This window comes from Trichechus manatus, unplaced genomic scaffold (genome assembly GCF_000243295.1).
Source record: "Trichechus manatus latirostris isolate Lorelei unplaced genomic scaffold, TriManLat1.0 scaffold00254, whole genome shotgun sequence".
Taxonomy (NCBI): domain Eukaryota; kingdom Metazoa; phylum Chordata; class Mammalia; order Sirenia; family Trichechidae; genus Trichechus; species Trichechus manatus.
The window spans coordinates 598525-616445 of record NW_004444190.1 but is presented as its reverse complement, the minus strand read 5'-3'; the positions used below and the strand labels follow the sequence as shown (position 1 = coordinate 616445).

Sequence of the window (17921 nt, the reverse complement as noted above, 5' to 3'; positions counted from 1 at the left end):
ACACAGTTTCCTCCAATGGTCACATTTTACAAAACTATAGTACAATATCACAATCAGGATGTTGACGTTGATACAATCCACTCGTCTTGTTCAGATTTCCTTAGGTTTAATTGTACTCACTTGTGTATGTGTGTATATTTAGTTCTATGCAATTTTATCATACGTGGTAGGTTCAGGCATCCACTACCACAGTCAAAATACCGAACAGTTCCATCTCCACAAGTATCTCTTTTGTTACTCTTTTGCAACCACGCCGAGCTCCTTCCAGCTTCCCTCTCCCCCACCACCTCCTTGTTTCTAAGCCCTGGCAATCAGTAATCTATATTCTCCATTTCTATAATTCTTATCATTTCAAGGATGTTACTTAAATGCATTCATACAGTAACCTTTGGGGATTGGCTTTTTTCACTGAGCATAATTTCCTGGAGGCTCATCCAAGTTGCTGTATCAATAGTTTGCTGCTTTTTATTGCTAAGTAGTATTCCAGGGTATGACAGGAGCAGTCTATCTAACCATTCACTGATTGAAGAACATCTGGGTTGTTTCCAGCTTTTGGCTATTATGAATAAAGCTGCTATAAACATTAGTGTACACATTTTTGCATGAACATAAGTTTCCATATCTCTGGGATAAATGCCCAAGAATGCAATTGCTGGGTCATATGGTAATTGCATGTTTAGTTTTACAAGAAACTGCCAAACAGTTTTCCAGAGTAGCTGTACTATTTTACAGTCCACCAGCAATATATGAGTGGTCTAACTTCTCCGCATTCTCACCAGCATTTGCAGTTGTCACTTTTTTATTTTAGCTGTTCTGACAGGTGTGTAGTGATATCTCATTGTGGTTTTGACTTGATGATCCTAATGCCCTACCCTAATTTTAAACAGAACTGACATTATACTGCTGTTGGCAGTTGATTGGATGAAATATCCCTGAAAACCGATTCCAGTAAATACATGGGAAGATAATAAAAAGGCACTCACAGTGTTTTCCCAAGGTCCTCACAGCACTTTACCACCATAATCAATATCTTACTTACATCTGTATAAGTGCTTTTAACATTTCAGCCCGTAAGATTGACATCATTCTGCTGTTACAGATGAAGAAACTCAGGCACAGAGAGGTAGAGTGACTGTCCAAAGTCACACAGCTTGGATTATGTGCAGTGCTATCTCTCCCTGACATCTCGCCCATCTGTACCATGTTCACACTAGGCAGGAAGGGGGTCACATTCCAATCTCCTTGAAAAATTAGCCACCATGGACAGCCATCGTGGTATATAAAGGCCTCCTGTTTTAACTGCTTTTTAGAGGTTGATGAGCCTGGGTAGAGCAAGCAGTCTGTGATAGGTTGCTAATCCAAAGGTTGGCAGTTCGAACCCATCCACTGGCTCCATGGAAGAAAAGGCCTGGCAAACTGCTTCCATAAAGATTACAGCCAAGAAAACCTTATGAAGCAGTTCTACTCTGTATCATGGACTCACCAGGAGTCAGGGGCTAACTCCATGGCAGCTAAAAACAACAGTGTAAGGATTATCTCGCTTCTACTCAGCGAAGGTTTTAGAGGGCAATGGTAGTTCACAGGTTCTCTAATTAAGAAAGGAAAGGCACACAGGAGGCTGGGAAGGGGGATTTGGGGATGTGGTAAGAGTCCACAGAGCCACAGTATACAGAATGGAAGGGAAATGGATGCTGTTTAGGTTTTCCTGGAGGAGATGAAATTAATGAAAAGGAAAGCAGGCTATATACGGCAGGCAGACTCCCAGTGTCTTATTTCATCCATTGGACCATCCCATCTGAGTATGAGAGTATCAGTTATGCAGTTCCCCATACACAGACTGAGTGCCCACGCTGGCCTCTCTCAAAGTTTCTTCTGCCTCTTCTCCCAAGTAAATAAAATGGTAGGAAAATGAGAACTGATTCCTAGACCTGTCTTGTTCTGAGAAGCAGCTGATGAATGGAGACAGAAACCAAACTGTGTGTGTATGTGGGGGTGGGGGGTGGGGTGGGGTGTAACTAGTGATACCTTGCATACTAAGGCAATTAAGGTCTTATAAACAACTTCATTTAAATCAAAGCCACTTTAATTTCCTACATTCCAAAACTCACTTCTCTTTGGAACTATAATTCTTTTTTTTTTAAATATAAAACTATTTATTGACAACTGTTCACCAGTATTTACAATTAAGTAAACAATATACAATTGGGTTAACACTCTGATTACTACAAAGTTGTTTTTTCTGGCTTCAGCTGAACCAGTAACCCAAGTACTGAGAAGACTGAACTTACAAGTAAGGAATAGGTGGGGTAAAGAAAAACATGCAGGTCAGTAGTTCAGATTACAAAAGTTTGTTCACCCATTTATGCCAGCAGGTCCTAAACTACAACATCTAACCATCTTATCAGATTTTCATCAGCAAGGTCTTAGACATTCCATGAACCACCACCTTTAAGTCAATATAACACAGGGATTTCAATTTTCCCTAAAGGAACGGCTCTCTGGAAGAAACGAATGTCCATTTAAAACTAAGCCTTGCTTGGCTTATTAAATCATACCAGTATTTGCCTAGTTTTCTTATCTGGGTGGGGAGGTTTTAGTAGTGATTAGATTTTCCTCTCAGGGAATTTTGCAAATAAACGGTTTTGTTTATATGACTATATAGATACGGATTTTGATATGGATGTTTCAAATTGTCCAATTAATTACAGGATCACTTACTTGATTTGAAACCTATGGCTTCAAAAATTTTTTCAGTTTAACTTGAGGTGGTCTATTTCTTGAGTTGCTCAGAATGACAGCATCCCTGATACAATATACTTACCTGTGGTTGTAAAATGCCATTTTTGTTTAGAATTTTTTGCTTTTGGTGAATGTAAATAAAATAAAATTTACATACGTATACACACACATGAATACAAAAAAACAAAAAACTCAGAATGGTCCTTAGGAATACAGTATGGGTTAAACACAAGTTCTGATTCAGTAACAACTATGTAAATTTTTCCAGTATTTACAAAAGCTATTCTCCAATGCAGAGGAAATAATATACCACAGTATCAAATGTTCTTTTCTGATAAATGAGGCAACTACAGAAAGCTTTTATTTATTTGTTCAAAGTAACCAGTGCTATTGATGCAACAAAAAAACAACTAAAAAACCTCAACTCCCCCAATACTACTTCAAAACAAACATATCAAACTTGATTTCCATTAGAAGGTAGTTATTCTTCACATTAATAAATCAAAAAACCAAGACCTAGATTGTATATATATATAAATATATATAAAAAGCAATGCAAACAATTATTGAGCTTCATCTTCTGGACAAGAATGCCAAGTTAGTCTCTCTTCATAAAAGGCAATCACAATTTGAGGGCACTTCACATTTGCCTCTTTTGCCAGCACCAAGTCGGCCTCATCTGAGTCTTTCCACTTCATGAGAAACAGTAATTCTCCACTGTTGTCTGTGGCATCAATTATTTGTTCAGGATCAAGACCCCTGGCAAAGCCTCTTGGTTTGTCAGCAGCCTCTCTTTTCTTCTTTGAGTTGCTGTCATCAGATTCATTCTCAGACAAAGATTTTCTTTTTGTACCATCTTTTTCTTTACCAGCTTTTTGAGAATTAAGAAATGCTTCAATTAATTCTGGACAATCTAAATTTTCTTCAGGTTCCCAAGTATTGTCAGCATCTGTAAATCCCTTCCACTTCAGGAAATACTCCACCTTCCCAATCACTACACGTCGGTCCAGCACTTTTTCTACCACAAATTCTTCAGGTTCTGCCTTTTCGACTTTTTTAATCTTCCCATTCTGTTTCTTTCCCATTTTTTGCATTTGCAGCGTGGCGCCTGGTGGTCCCCGGAGGGGAGGGAGAGAGAAGGAGGGGCTGTACTGTAATTCTTAATAGAAAGACAGTAAGGCAGCTTTGAGTATAAACAATGGCAGCACCTCAAGTATCTTCCTAATTATATCCCTTTGTTCTGACCAGGAATTCTCTCCCTCACTGCTTTTCCCCATAATGCCCAACTCAGTTATTCAACCAATGCATGCTTTGCACAAGACACTGTTACCAAGTACTATGAGGCTATGTTGTTGTGTGCCATCAAGCTGATTCCTACTCATAGCAACCCTGTAGGACAGAGTAGAACTGCCACATAGGGTTTCCAAGGAGCCCTGGTGGCACAGTGGTTAAGAGCTCAGCAGCTAACCAAAAGGTCGGCAATTAAAATCCACCAGCCGCTCCTTGGAAGTCCTATGGGGCAGTTCTACTCTGTCCAATAGGGTCGGTATGAGTTGGAATTGACTTGATGGCAATGGGTTTGGTTTTTTTTTTTTTTTTTAAATCTTTACGGAAGCAGCCCACCACATTTTTTTTCCTTGGAGCCACTGGTGGGTTCCAACTGCTGACCTTTTGGTTAGCAGCCAAGTACTTAACCACTGTGCCACCAAGGCTCCTTAAGACAGTACAGAAACGTTAGTCAGTCAAGGATCCTGTTTGTAACAAGTCTAGTAGGGCTATAGGCCAGCATGCATAAATCTAGAGAATAAATACAAGGCAGTAGTGAAAATTAAAAAAAACCAAAAAGGGGGGGGTGAGTGGCAAGAAATCATGTGATGAGAGTTGACGAAGGGGACAATTGCTTCCAGTTAGAGGGATCAAAGACTGCAAGGAGGCAGTAACATGGAAGCCTGGGGCAGGGGGTGGGGTGGGGTGGGGTGGGGGACTGAGACCTAGGCAGTACTGAGAATGCCTTGTTTTTTGAAGCCCCCTCCTGACCACTCCAGCACATACTGACCGGTCTCTCCTCTGCGTACCCCTCACTCACTGTCCCAATTGCTCAGTGAAAACTACAATGTGACACCACCTTGTGACATTTCTTGACTTTCTGCCTTGTGTTGCTGGGTAACTGTATCCTTAATTAACTTTTTATCTGTATATGTTATATTTCCCTAGCCAGGTGATGGCTCCTGGAAGAGCTGAGAACCTGTATGAGAACTTTTGTATCCAGTCATAGCACATGCTCATGGCATCTCCAGAGAGCAGCTCAGGGGGCCACTGCTGAATGAATGGACAGATCAAGGGGATGAGGCTCCCTGGCTGGTCCAGATATTCCCCTTGGGAGCCAAAAACCCAGAATCTTGCAAGAGTTCATGATAACTTACAAATATAAAAAGCAAAAAACAAAACCCATTGCCATGGAGTCTATTCCAAATCATAGAGACCGTATAGGACAGAGGGGAACTGCCCTGTAGGGTTTCCAATGAGCGGCTGGTGGATTCGAACTGCTGACCTTTTGGTTAGCAGCCATAGCTCTTAATCACTACGCCACCAGAGCTCCCTTACAAATATAGGATGGGACAATTAATGTTTTTTAGAAAATTTGAAGACCTAGGCTCTTCTGAACCTAAGTGAAGTTATAAAGACATACCCACTGCAGTGGCTGCTAGGTGGTGGAGGTTGGGGAGGAGACTGACAGCAAAGGGCACGAGCAAACGTTCTGGGTGATGAAAATGTTCTCTGTCTTGAATAGGGTGGTGGTTACACAACTGCATGCATTTGCCGCAATTCCTAGAACTGTACACCTAAAAAGGGTTAATTTTACTGTATACAAATTATACCTCAACACATATGACATAAGAAAACTAAGAGATAAGTACCTCTATTCTGATTTGAAGTGCAGCCTGAACACTGGTGCCCAGGATGCAAAAATACGTTTTTGTTTTCAGAGCCACAATCTGCATGTCCAGTTAAGATAACTGCGTTATCTCTAACATCAAATTAGCTCCAAAAGAGTGTGCAGCTTTATGCCTCGGTAAGAGACTCCCACTTTTCTCCATCTGAACATCTTTGAGAACACTTGAGAAATTATTCCCAACTCTCAAGTCGCAAACCCAAGATAGATGCAGGGAAATCCCAATATCTGAGACATGATCTAGTATGCTTTGGGTACCATCCCTAGTCACTCAATCTCTGTTCCCTTCATGCCAGGTGAGCTGATTTCCCCAAACAAACTCTGCCCTGGATGGCAAGACAGACAGCATCTCTGACACTTCACAAATGATTAGCTATCTATTGCAACAACCAAGGTCAGAAGCAGCACCGCACTAGATGCTAAAGAGTATCCTGATTGTAATTAACAACAATAATAAAACCTAATACTTCCCAAGCACTTACCTTTGCCAGATTCTATTCTAAGTGCTTTACCAGTATGATTCCCAAGCCCTATGAGGTCACAAATATGCAAAAGGTAGAAACAACCGAAGTGCCCATCAACAGATGACTGGATAAACAAAATGTAATATACACAATGGAATACTATTCAGCCATAAAGAGAAATGAAGTCCTGATACATGCTACAACATGGATGGACCCTGAAAACATTATACTGATTTAATTAAGTTAGTCACAAAACGGTACACGTTATTTTATGATCTCATTTATATGAAACAGGCAAATGCATAGAGACCAAAGTTTATCAGCGGTTACCAGGGGTGGGACAGAGACTTTTGGAAGAAAGGAGTCTTAGCTTAGACTGAATTTCTGTTATAAGGGTGGTGAATAATTTGGAAACAGATAGTGGTGATGGTTGCCAGCATGATGAACGTTATACCCAATGCCACTGAATTGTATATGTAAAAAAAATGCTGAATTGGCAAATATTTTGTTACATATATTTTTACCACAATAAAATAATAATAATAAACCGATGAGGAAGGTACAATTATCGTGTCCATTTTAGAGACAGGAAACAGAGTCATGGACAGCTAAATAACTCAGTCAAGGTCAGACAGCTAGGAAGTGGCAGAACCAGGACTCAAATTCAGCTTCACCTGACCCCAGAGCTCAACTCTTAAATGCTTTTGCAAAAGAAAAGAGTTAAGGAAGTTCAAACTCACCTACTCTGCTTTTTAAGCCCCTGGCAGGATAAAAATTTTCAAATCTCACCTTAATGAGACTCTGGGCTTACAACCAATAGTGAAACTTCTTTTCAATGGTTACATGTTGAGTGCCAAGGAAATTCTGAAATGGTTGGAGGAGCTAAGAATTCACTAAGCTTCCCCAGCTTACTAAGGCCAGTACATGATGGAAAGAGTTATCCAAGGAATGTAATTTTACCTGAACCTAGATGTTGAGAATTACAACATTATTCATGGCTGGTTAGTGATAAGCCAACTTGATTCTTAAAAGGTCATCCTTACTTTATTAACAATTGTTGACTCAGTGGAGAGCTCAACTAGAGAAAGCAGCTTGCCCCCTATAACCCAGAGAAACCTCTTCAAAGCAGAGACAATTCGAAACAGAAAAGCCCTTAGAGGTGACTTGGTGCTATCATTTTACAGTTGAAAAAACTGAAACCCAGAGAGGTCAGGTAAATGGCCAAGGTCATCCAGATAGCTGCACAGTCAAGAGTAAAACTTATTAGCAAAGCATATAAAATTAAGCCACCAGCATGGTACAATGGAAAGTTCTTTTTGATCCTGTCTGGAAAGTTGAGTACTGAAACTCTTGATACCAGCCCTGAGGATTCAGCATAGATGGAGGCTAATTTTGTTTCCCAAACATACTTTAATATGATTTTGATAATATAATAATCATAATATTATTTCACTACCTCTAATCACAGAGTGATTTATTGATACATCTCATTTGATCCTTGCAACAACCCTAACGTGAAACAGCAATTTCAGAGAAAGGAGTTCTGTCCTTGCATGGGTCAGATTGGCCCCAGCTGTAGCCCATAACCAGCCCAACAGGTTGGTTTTAGTTGCAGGATGACGTAAGAGTGTGGTTGGTGCAGTGTAAACTTCACCTCCACTAGTAAACAGTATCACAGGCCGTTAATACTATACGAAGGGGAGCAAATAATGGGTCCCAATAAAAAAATCAGCAGTCAGTCAATACGTCTCAGGGTCCATAATCTGGGAGCAGAAATCTGGGTAAGACTTCTTGGATTGACAGCTTACATTTACTGATTCAGCTGCCAAATGTCCGTTTCTTGCTGTGCTGTGCCAACAGAGCCTTAGTGGCCACTCCACAATAACAAAACACAACACCAGACTCACTTTCTCTACACAGAACCATGTACGGGTCCAACTGCTCAGAATAATTCAAATTCAAAATCAGGTATGAAAGAGATGGGCAGCAGCCCAGTCACACAGGATGTGAGGAAGACTTGGTTCTTTATCCTGGGGGCAAATAGGTGGCCATGGATGGTGACATGCTGAGATTGTCATGTTTTAGAAATCACTCCGTGTGGAGAATAAATGGAGAGGTGGCAAAATGGAAGCAGCCCTCAGGCAGGAGTGAAGGTGACTGGTATGAGAAATAGAAGAGGATAGATGTGAGAAATACGATGAGAGAAGACAGGTGGATGTGACAGTTAATTATAAATGGGGTAGGGATGGCAAGGTGGGGAGGAGAACAAAAACAAGTACAGCCTCGTAAAAAGGTTTCTTGGGTAAATAAAAATTTGTTAAGGTTGAGAAACCAGAGCCTAGCTCCACTGCCGGGGGCTCCTGTTAACACATGGTGACACGGAGCAGGCCCATGAGACTCACCTCGGTGGCCCAATCAGCTGCGGAAGAGCAAGGTATGCTATCAGTTCTATGTCTGGGTACACTGTGAGATCTTGTACATCTCACATGGAGTTCTATGTTGCTAAGAGTTTCCAGGGGTTCTGATGTCTCTGGCCTCCCAGGAGAAGGCATGGGGCAGAGTTGACAACCCACAGAACACGAGCATGGAGGATCTTCACTCTCTCCCTCTTCAGAGGGAGCACCTTCTATCTAAAGATCCACCTCAAGGCTGATTTTTAAATTCTAGATGGAATTTCACATCTTAAGCCCCAGGAAAGTTGGAGACAAGGACAGGGAAGAAAGGGGATAGGGAAACAGGAAGATAGTTGTCCAGCCCAGCCCTGTCCAGTATCACCCCCCGGCCATCCCTGAAACCACAGGGAATTCGGGTGCCAGAGGCTGCCAACCTAAACTATAACCACGAGGCCCTCATGGGGAGGACCTGAAGCTGGTCACTAAGTTGCAAATCTGTTCTCCTGCTTCTTCAGTCCTCCCTAGTGATACGTGGGTTTCCAAGCTTGGCTAAAAAAGCTGCTCACGGCTCACTTCAGATAAAGTTAAGTGAAATTTAAAAGCAAGTACCAAAAAAAGAATGCCCTATCAGGTGAATTTTGGGCAGCCAAAATTAAGACAAAATCCAAAATACATATTTCTTAATTGCTATATGTATAGTCACTAAGGATTTCTTTCTTTAATTCAGAGTAATGAAGAGCCTCCGTTGTTCCATAGTAATCTTTGTTTTATTGGAGGGTGGGGTTACCTTTTATCAAGAAACACAATGGGGTTATAAAGCACTGCCTAGGCAAGTCAGACAGAATGTTCGCACCTGCAAATCTTTTACACTGGCCTGGAGATCATTTCAATACAGCCCAGGAAAAGCACCACTAACCTGGGCAAGATGCCAGCTGGGTGTTGTCAGAACAATTCAACATGTAGCTGGCTTCTTCCGTTTCCTAAAACAGTAGTCACCACAAAAAAAGAAAAAAAATCCAATGCTAAAGAAAAATAAATTTTTTTTCTCCCTCTCCTTAAAGGGAAAGCAGAGCTAGGTCTTTTGGGTGCTAAACACTGTGCATTTAACCATACAGGAGAGACGGAATATTAGAAGACATGATGTTGGTGTACACAGCTAGCTAAATCTGAAGGTACGCACTCAGCTCTTATGGAGAAGAAGGCTGACCAGGACACAGCCCTCCAACAACTAATGTTGATCAGAGTGTAGGTAAAGCTCTGTGAAGGGCTGAATAATCTGAGGTATCGCTATTATTATCAATGATCACAAATTACCCATTTCTTTAAAATATTGCACCTATCCACTTCATAAATAATTGTATACTTCATAAGGGCTACTGACGAATTAAAAAGAGATATTCAATCTCATTTTGCTGCTGTTTATTACTAATTCCTTATTAAACCCAGGAAGAGAATCATTCAATCCATTAGGTGATTCCCTAACCAAACCTGGTGTTTTTCTTTGCCTTAGAAGAGGGTAAAATGACTCATCAAGTGAGCACCAGCTCCAGGCAGAAAATTGTACAAAAGGCAAAGAACAATTAACTGGACAGAGAATTTTCATACTGAAGACTCAAAAACATTTTTTTTTCCTAAAAAGTAAACTCTAGTACAATTGAGGGTTTTGTTTGGTATTTTATCTGGGCTGAATTTACCTCATAAATGGAGGGGGGTTCTGAAAACCAACAAACTCAAAATAAGGTGAATCTTAAGAAAAGTTCCTGAATTGGCAAACGTCTTCATTTTTTTTAAAAAGCCTCCATGGGCACGTACTTTCCAATGACTGCCTGCCAAGAAAGGCAGGATAAAACGAGAGTCAGAAGAACCGGGAGGGTGGTGAATGAGGCCACCCTGGAGTGCTGCTCAAGCCAGCCAGGGAAAGAGCCATGGAGGCGGGAGGCAGGAGGGAGACCGGGGAGCTGGGGCTTCTGTCAGGCAAGTAGCCTCACTTCACAGGGCCCAGCTTCCTCATCAGAAGTGAGAGAATGCTTGACCGCCAAGATCCCTCTCAGCTCAAAAACCATGTACTGTGGGACAAACTGCCTCCATGCAGAAGTGGCAAGTCTAGATGTTAGCTCTGGGAGCAAGGCAAGGCCATGTCTACCTTGACATATGGTGTGCACTCAATATATGCTTTCTTCTTCTTTCTGCCAAAACACTCTGCTGAAGTTCAAGACAGTTCCTGAATGTATGATTCTACTTCCAAACCTCTAAAACCGAGGGGGGAAGAAGGGGTCATGCCCTCTTAACGCTCTCTTGGGCTGCAAAGCCCTTACATCTGCAGCCTCTGGTAGGCACTCAACCCCTAATCCAGAATACAGGTAACCAAACACAAAGCTTGCTTGGCTCTGTAGGATCTCTCTGGTTCTCACATGACCTGATGGAAGAAATCGGAAGCCCTGACTGTTTGCAAAATTCAGCAAAGTTTAATTCAAACAGCAGTCTAAGCAAAGAATTCTGGCTCTGGGTTGGGGCTATAGTTAATCCAAGCTCACTGCCAGGCCTCTACTCTTGCACCTGGTTCCCACCACCCACTCACCACAGTAGCCCAGTGGGACCTTATTAAAATATAATTCACAACTTGTCACCTCCCTGCCTAAAACCCTCCATGGTGGTTACATTGTGTATGTGTGTAACAACATTTCTGCACTTTACTGTATATATGATATACTTCAATAAAATGATTTCATAAACAATCCCTTCCATAACGCTTGGAATAAAACCCAACCTCCTTCCCATGACCTACAAGGCCCACATGATTCGTCCCTGCCTCCCTCTCTAACCAAATCTCATGCCATTCTCCCCATGCTCAGCCGCACTACCTTTCTTTCTCTTCTCCCAAGTGTGGAGGGGTCCGGTATGGGCAGTTCCCCCCACCCACTGGCTTCAGGTGAAATGTTGCTCCTCCGAAAGGCCCCCTTGGCTCCCCAGTCTAAATGCGGTCCTCTGTCATTCCCTCATCTTGCTGTTCTTTTCCTTTGTAGCACTTATCACAACTGGTAATGCTTCCGTTAGCTGTGGGTTTATTTGTTAACTATCTGTCTCCTCCCATGAGGACAGAAATCAGGTCCTCATTCCCTACTCTGTCTCCTGCTCATAGACTAAGTGTGGTGTACGGAAGCTACTCAAACATACCTGCTGAATCTCAGTCTGCCCTTTGGTAACATGTCTTTGTGCCTCAGTTTCTTCACCTGTAACGTGAGCACCATCTTTGTAGCAGTAGCAAGTGAGCCACGAAACAGATGCTTAGCAAATTCATGAAGAGAGTTTTCCCTCTCCTTGGTGCCCAGGTTAAATACACAATGTATTTGTTCACATGACCAAATATTGAAAGAAGATTGAGAATTGCTAATCATTAGCCACTGGGAAAAAACATTTCATCTACTTGGACTCTGCTGGGAAACCACTCTCAGCCTTCTTTTCTTCAGGCTGACACGTCCAAGTTCCTTTATCTGATCCTCAAAGGCTTTTATTTTTTTAGCCCTGAAATCTTGGGGCCGGAACTTGCATTTTGAGATGGTTCCAACACCTCATCCTTCTGACTATGTTTTTCAAGATCACTGCTTTACAAATTTTAGACCCTCAGAGGCCACTCATGTGTACAAAAAAAGGAGATGTCAAAACAGTTTACCTATGATGTTCACCGTACTATCCACTTCATTTTTTATAGCTGAAGTCAGGACCGCATACTCAGGAGAAAGATCACTTACTCCATTACTAAGCCCCAAAGATGACTCAACTGGTTCTTGCTAGGAAGAAGAAAAGAAAAAAGAATTGAGAACACTTTCTTTTCCCTCCCTTTTCTTAGCTTAAATTCTACTCCCTGTCTACTTTCTTAATGCTGAGGTCATGTTTATCTACTGAATGCATTCCCTACTTCTTTAAATTAGCCTGGAGTTAATGAAGCACATTTCTGCCTAAGAATGTACTGCTGGGTATTCAGTTTCTTTCATTTTCCTTCAAGGAAATAGTACCACAGCATCCGGCTGGCCTTTGAAAACGCTTACACCTGTAGGCAGTGGGTTTGGGGTTAAGCAGGGCTGCATAACTGTCTATGGAAAGTACTGCACTGCATACATTGTAAGTGTTCCTTCCTGGATGGAGTGCTCAAAAAGTCAACTGCAGGCTTTCTCTCTAAGAAGGAATTGTGTCATCTCTTCTGCAATTATTTCTCAGGAAAAGCTCTGCCTCACTGAATGGCCCACGAATAGGAACACAGAGGAAACTGTGGATAAATTTTCCTCAGGTGTGGTTTGCCATCACCTCTGGCCACTTGAGGGTTCTGCACTGGGTGGCTGGCTGATAGCACGGGCCACACTCAGAGCCGAAGCCTCCCTCTGCCCGGATGGGGTCCAGTCGAGCAACCCCATGTCCCTACTTTAGAGTGCCTGAATGATCCATCCAGCCTGAGACACTACACATTCATACTAACGAAACAATGAAAACAAGTTCCTTGACCGCATTACAGCTCTAAAATTCACTTTATTTAAATGCATAGAACCTTCCACTCTCTATAAGAGTGTCAACCAACTCTGAGAAAGCCAGTCCTGAGGTAGAAGTTGACTTTCAGCATTTTGATTAGAGAGCTCTTCCTCAAGCTCAGATTGCATTTGCTTCTGTGGAAGCAAACAGGTTAGACACAAAAGTGCCACGCAGGACGACTCATGGGGAAACCAAAATGGAAGAGAAGGGTGGAGGGATGGGAAGAACACAGGACTGGAAGCTGAGGATCATGTGAGGCAGAAACATCAAGAATGGTATTCAACTTAAAGGCATGTTAAGCATTTTTATCAGTTTATTTATGTGCTACTTGGAATCAATGAATTCCAAAAAAAATTCATAGGGAAGTGACACCCTGGGGGAAATTCCCCGTTACTTCTAGATCCCACCTGGCAAATTCCCACCATGGTAACTATGACTTCAAAGACATCACTTTATCACATAGTTCAATTTTTAAAAAATCACACACTGCATTATTTACAAGACATACCAAAGGTTGAACATGAGGAAGGGCCCAGAACAGCCCTACTGGGCAGAAACTTTATCCCTTTTTCCCTCAGCATCTTGTACTTTTCCCTCTTTTAAGAGTTCCAAATAAATCTCTTTTTATAGAGGGTGTGTGGGGAGGGTGAACCATTTGACTGTGACTCAAGCAACCATTTATTTCCTTCTTTCACAACCAAACTTATGAACAAGTGCCTGACCTCCATAACTTCGCTGCTCACCCACCCCCATTAGCACCTGTGGTTTCACTTCCATTCCACCTGCCGATCAAGCCCCCAGGGTGGTGGTAAGAGGACTGGCTTTGAAGTCTGATGGGCCTGGGGACAAAGCCTAGCTCCTCTGTTACTGGTTGTGGACCTTACTTAGCCTCCTGAAGCCTCTCTTTGGACACAGTGAAGAGCTGTAAAGTAAGAATAATAGTATCCATGCCATGTGCTTGGCACTTATTAATGCTATTATCAAAGATCACCAATAAAATCCTGCTCTCCCAAACCCAATGACCTTTCTCAAGTCCCTTTCCCTTGCCCTATCTCTCCTGACTTCCAACAGGAGGGACCATACTTTCCATTTTTGACCACCTCCCAGGCTGAATTATTTTCAATTGAATTTGGTTCAATTCTCTATCTCTCCAATCAGGCTCTGCTTTCTTGTGTATTTCCTCAATGGTCTCATTTGCCTCCCCTCCCCGATGATGCCCACATTTCATTACTCCACTTCCCTTTCCTCAATTCCCTCAAAAGGAACTAAATACAGAACATTTGAAGAATTATGGCAAAACTGCTAATTTTCATGGTTCCTTTTGTCTCAACTTTTTTTTTATTCATTCTGTTTCTATGTTTCCTATAAAGGTAATGAGGCAGGCAGACTTACATATATTTAAAAACCTAAGTTATTCTAATTTCTCAGTTAAAGAACTCTAAGTGTTCCACATGATCTACATTTAATTAGTGGCAAGTGATACTTTTGTCAATTTACACTTGAGAAAACTATGACTCAGAGACTGAATTAATTTTCCAAGATCACACTCCCCCTAGCCTGAGGAGACAGAAGAACTGAACCCAGTCTTTGGTCAGGAGACATGGTTCAATTCCAAAAACTTTCTGTCTTAATAAGCCCTTGTATCCTGCACTAGTTCCATGATGGAACAGTATATTCTACTAATGGAGATTAAAATGAAACTATTTTGAACATTGTTTTACTCCCCCCCAGGCCCACCTCAAATAAACTGTCAATTTCAAGGTCTTCAATGCAAGACACCTCTTGGATACTATCACTCTGCAAGGGGGATCTAGTAAATTGTACAAAATGTAGCCAGCACCTCCCTGAGAGGTCTGCCTTATAATAAAGGCGCAGAACAGCAAGCCCATGACAGGTTACTATAAAAACAAAACCCGTTGCCATCAAGTTGATTCTCACTCCAAGCGACCCTACAGAACAGAGTAGAACTGCCCCATAGGGTTTCCAAGGAGCGGATAGTGGATTCGAACTGCCAACCTTTTGGTTAGCAGTCAAGCTCTTAACCACCGTGCCATGGAAGCTCCATCTTCACTATACTCAGTCAAAATTTTTGAAATGATTAAAACTAGACTTTCTAAATGCAAACTATACTAAAATAAAACAAAGGAACCCAAGTTAGGAAAAGGAAGCATATAGTTCTCTATGCAACATGTGCTCTGCCCTACAGTTCATGAATGGCCTTTGCTTGTAACCTCTCCTGGTCCTCTATGAAGCACTGCTTTTGCCCTGTCCCAGCTGTCCCTTGCTGTGTTGCACCATAACCTGGCCTGGTTAATGTTGAACCACCTTCTCCTTCTATTTTCCTTCTTACTTGAGATACAGGCTCTCCTACAAATCAAGTAGCCTATAGCTTTCTTGGAGTCCCCGGGTGGTGTAAACAGTTAAGTGCTCAACTATAAAACCAAAAGGTTGGAGGCTTGAATTCACCCAGAGGCACCTCAGAAGAAAGGCCTGGTGATCTACTTCCAAAAGGTCACAGCCATTGAAAACCCTACAGAGTGCAGGTCTATTCTGATAAACATGGAGTTGCTGTGGCTCACAGTCAACTCAGTGGCAACTGGTTTCTCGTAGCTTTCTTTGATTCTAACCTAATCCTCTCATCTCTCTCCAAAGAAAACCAGAAAAAGACTGTGCTTTGAGTCAGACTCCACCATGGTGCATTAACCCTGTCAAATATTTATGCCGATGAACCTTACCCGCCATTATGGAATCCAAGATTTGGTCTAGGGATTTGATGGCAAAAGCAAGCTGGTACAAGAGAGATTTTAAGGGCAGAGTTGGCTTTCTTTAGATCTTTAAAATAATACACTTTTGACTGGTCTCAAAGCTACACTTCTTGGATAAGCTTAGGGGCAGATCTGAGTTAGAGGGCAGGAGAAGGCTTCTCCAGCCAGTCCCTCATCTCTCCACTCCAAACCCATTCTGTCTCATCCCTGTGCCACAGCCTTTCATCTAGATCTCCCCTCCCCTCAGGCCCAATACAGTGGCCATGAGATCATCTCCCATCCCCAACCCACCTCTCACTCCCAAGAGATGCACTAGTTCATCCGTGCTAAATTAGATTCCTTGAAGCCAAATTTAAAGGCATCAAGTTTAAGGGCCTCTCTGTGTCTCTCTGCTAACAAAAACTTCAGCCTGACAGCTGGGCTTCATAAAGTAGTCCAGGGAACCGGACCCTAGGATAGTGCACTTCTAGTACACACCCTACACGATGAAGGCACACAACGTTACTGAGATTTGCTCATAGTAAAACAGGCTGAAGCCTACAGCCTAATCCTAAAAACACTTTCCTTCTCTTCCTTTCTTGGAATTAGGCTTTTATTCTCTTTCTCTCTCTCCCTTTTGACTTTTTCCTTGGATCACTTTTCTCTTCCCCTTTTCCCGGGGTTTTTGTCTTCATTTCACATAGCTTCTCTTGTGGAGAAGACATCTGTTTTCAAGGCCTCCAAACATCAGTCTTAAGTAAAAGACCATGCATCTGTACCTCCAACATTTACCTGAGCTCTACGCCTCTTAGGTCCAACTTTCTACCCAACATTTGCCTTAGAGGGCTCTGTCATTTCAAACTCAACATTTTCAAAGTTAAGCTCATCCTCTTATCTACAAAACAATCTACCCTCCTAACATTCCCCTCTCTGAGGTCTGAAAACTCAGGGTATCCTCCTTGACCCATTTCTGTCTTCATTCTCCATATCCTTCTTCATTCTCCAAAGTAATGTGTCCTTCCCTCCATTTCTTCCTGCCTATCACTGTGAGAATGGCCTCCCTTAAAGATCAATTCCATCATGTTCTAAATCTGCTCCAAGTAGTTCAGCTGTGCCTTATTTCAGAAAATCATTCACAGAGGTCATTTAAGGAGGCTGGTGGCACAAACAGTTTGCAATTGGCTACTAACCAAAAGGTTGGCAGTTTGAACCCACCCAGCAACTCTACAGACGAAACGCCTGGTGATCTGCTTCCATAAAGATTACAGCCAAAAACAAAAAACAAAACCCTATGGAGCAGTTTTACTCTGTAACAGATGGGTCGCCATGAGTCTGGGGCCAACTTGACAGCGGCTAACAACAACAACAAGAGGTCATTTAGCTAACCAGTCTTCAAACTGTGCTCTGAACAGTCCCTTCAAAAGCCACCATTAGGAAAGGAGGAGACAGGGCAAGCCCACTAATCCATTTCATCCAGGGCAACTCTAATTTTATCTGTTTTTCAAATGGGTGGCTGATATGTGTTTTCATCTGATTAAAATTGGGAAATTAAAGACATCCTCCAACCAGTGAGGGGATCCCTCCAGCAGCAGCCCTGATAGGTGGTCATTTGGCCTGTCTTTGAACAGGCCAAATGCCAGGTGACTAACTAAGCCAGATAGTAAGCTGTTTCTTCTTCTTTTTTTTCTTTATTGTACTTTAGATGAAGGCTTACAGAGCAAACTATTTTCTCATTAAGCAATTAATACATATATTGTTTCGTGACATTGGTTGCCAACCCCATGACATGTCAACACTCACCCCCTTCTCGATCTTGAGCTCCCCATTACCAGCCTTCCTGTCCCCTCCTGCCTTCTCATCCTTGCCCCTGGGCTGGTGTGCCCATTTAGTCTTGTTTTGTTTTATGGGCCTGTCTAGTCTTTGGCTGAAAGATGACCCTCAGGAGTGACTTCAGTACTGAGCCATAAGGGTGTCCAGGGGCCATACTCTCAGGGTTTCTCCAGTCTGTCACACCAGTAAGTCTGGTCTTGTTTTGTGAGTTAGAATTTTGTTCTACATTTTTCTCCAGCTCTGTCCAGGACCCTCTATTGTGATCCCTGTCAGAGCA

General features: G+C 42.2%; 1 protein-coding gene across 7 annotated transcripts in view; it reads right to left on the bottom strand.

The window, feature by feature from the left end:
- The window catches only part of IRF2 (interferon regulatory factor 2), a 152209-nt gene that overhangs the window by 12925 nt on the left and 121363 nt on the right, over nt 1–17921 (bottom strand). For 3 of the 7 annotated variants that reach the window (XM_023724671.1, XM_023724673.1, XM_023724672.1), the window contains exons 6-7: nt 12220–12337; nt 2014–3847 (exon numbers count right to left, since the gene is read on the bottom strand). In XM_023724671.1, the coding sequence (XP_023580439.1) occupies nt 3303–3847; nt 12220–12337 (663 nt within the window). In that variant the 3' untranslated portion in view covers nt 2014–3302. The other 4 variants (XM_004389669.2, XM_023724674.1, XM_023724675.1 and 1 more) reach the window with 3 other exon arrangements.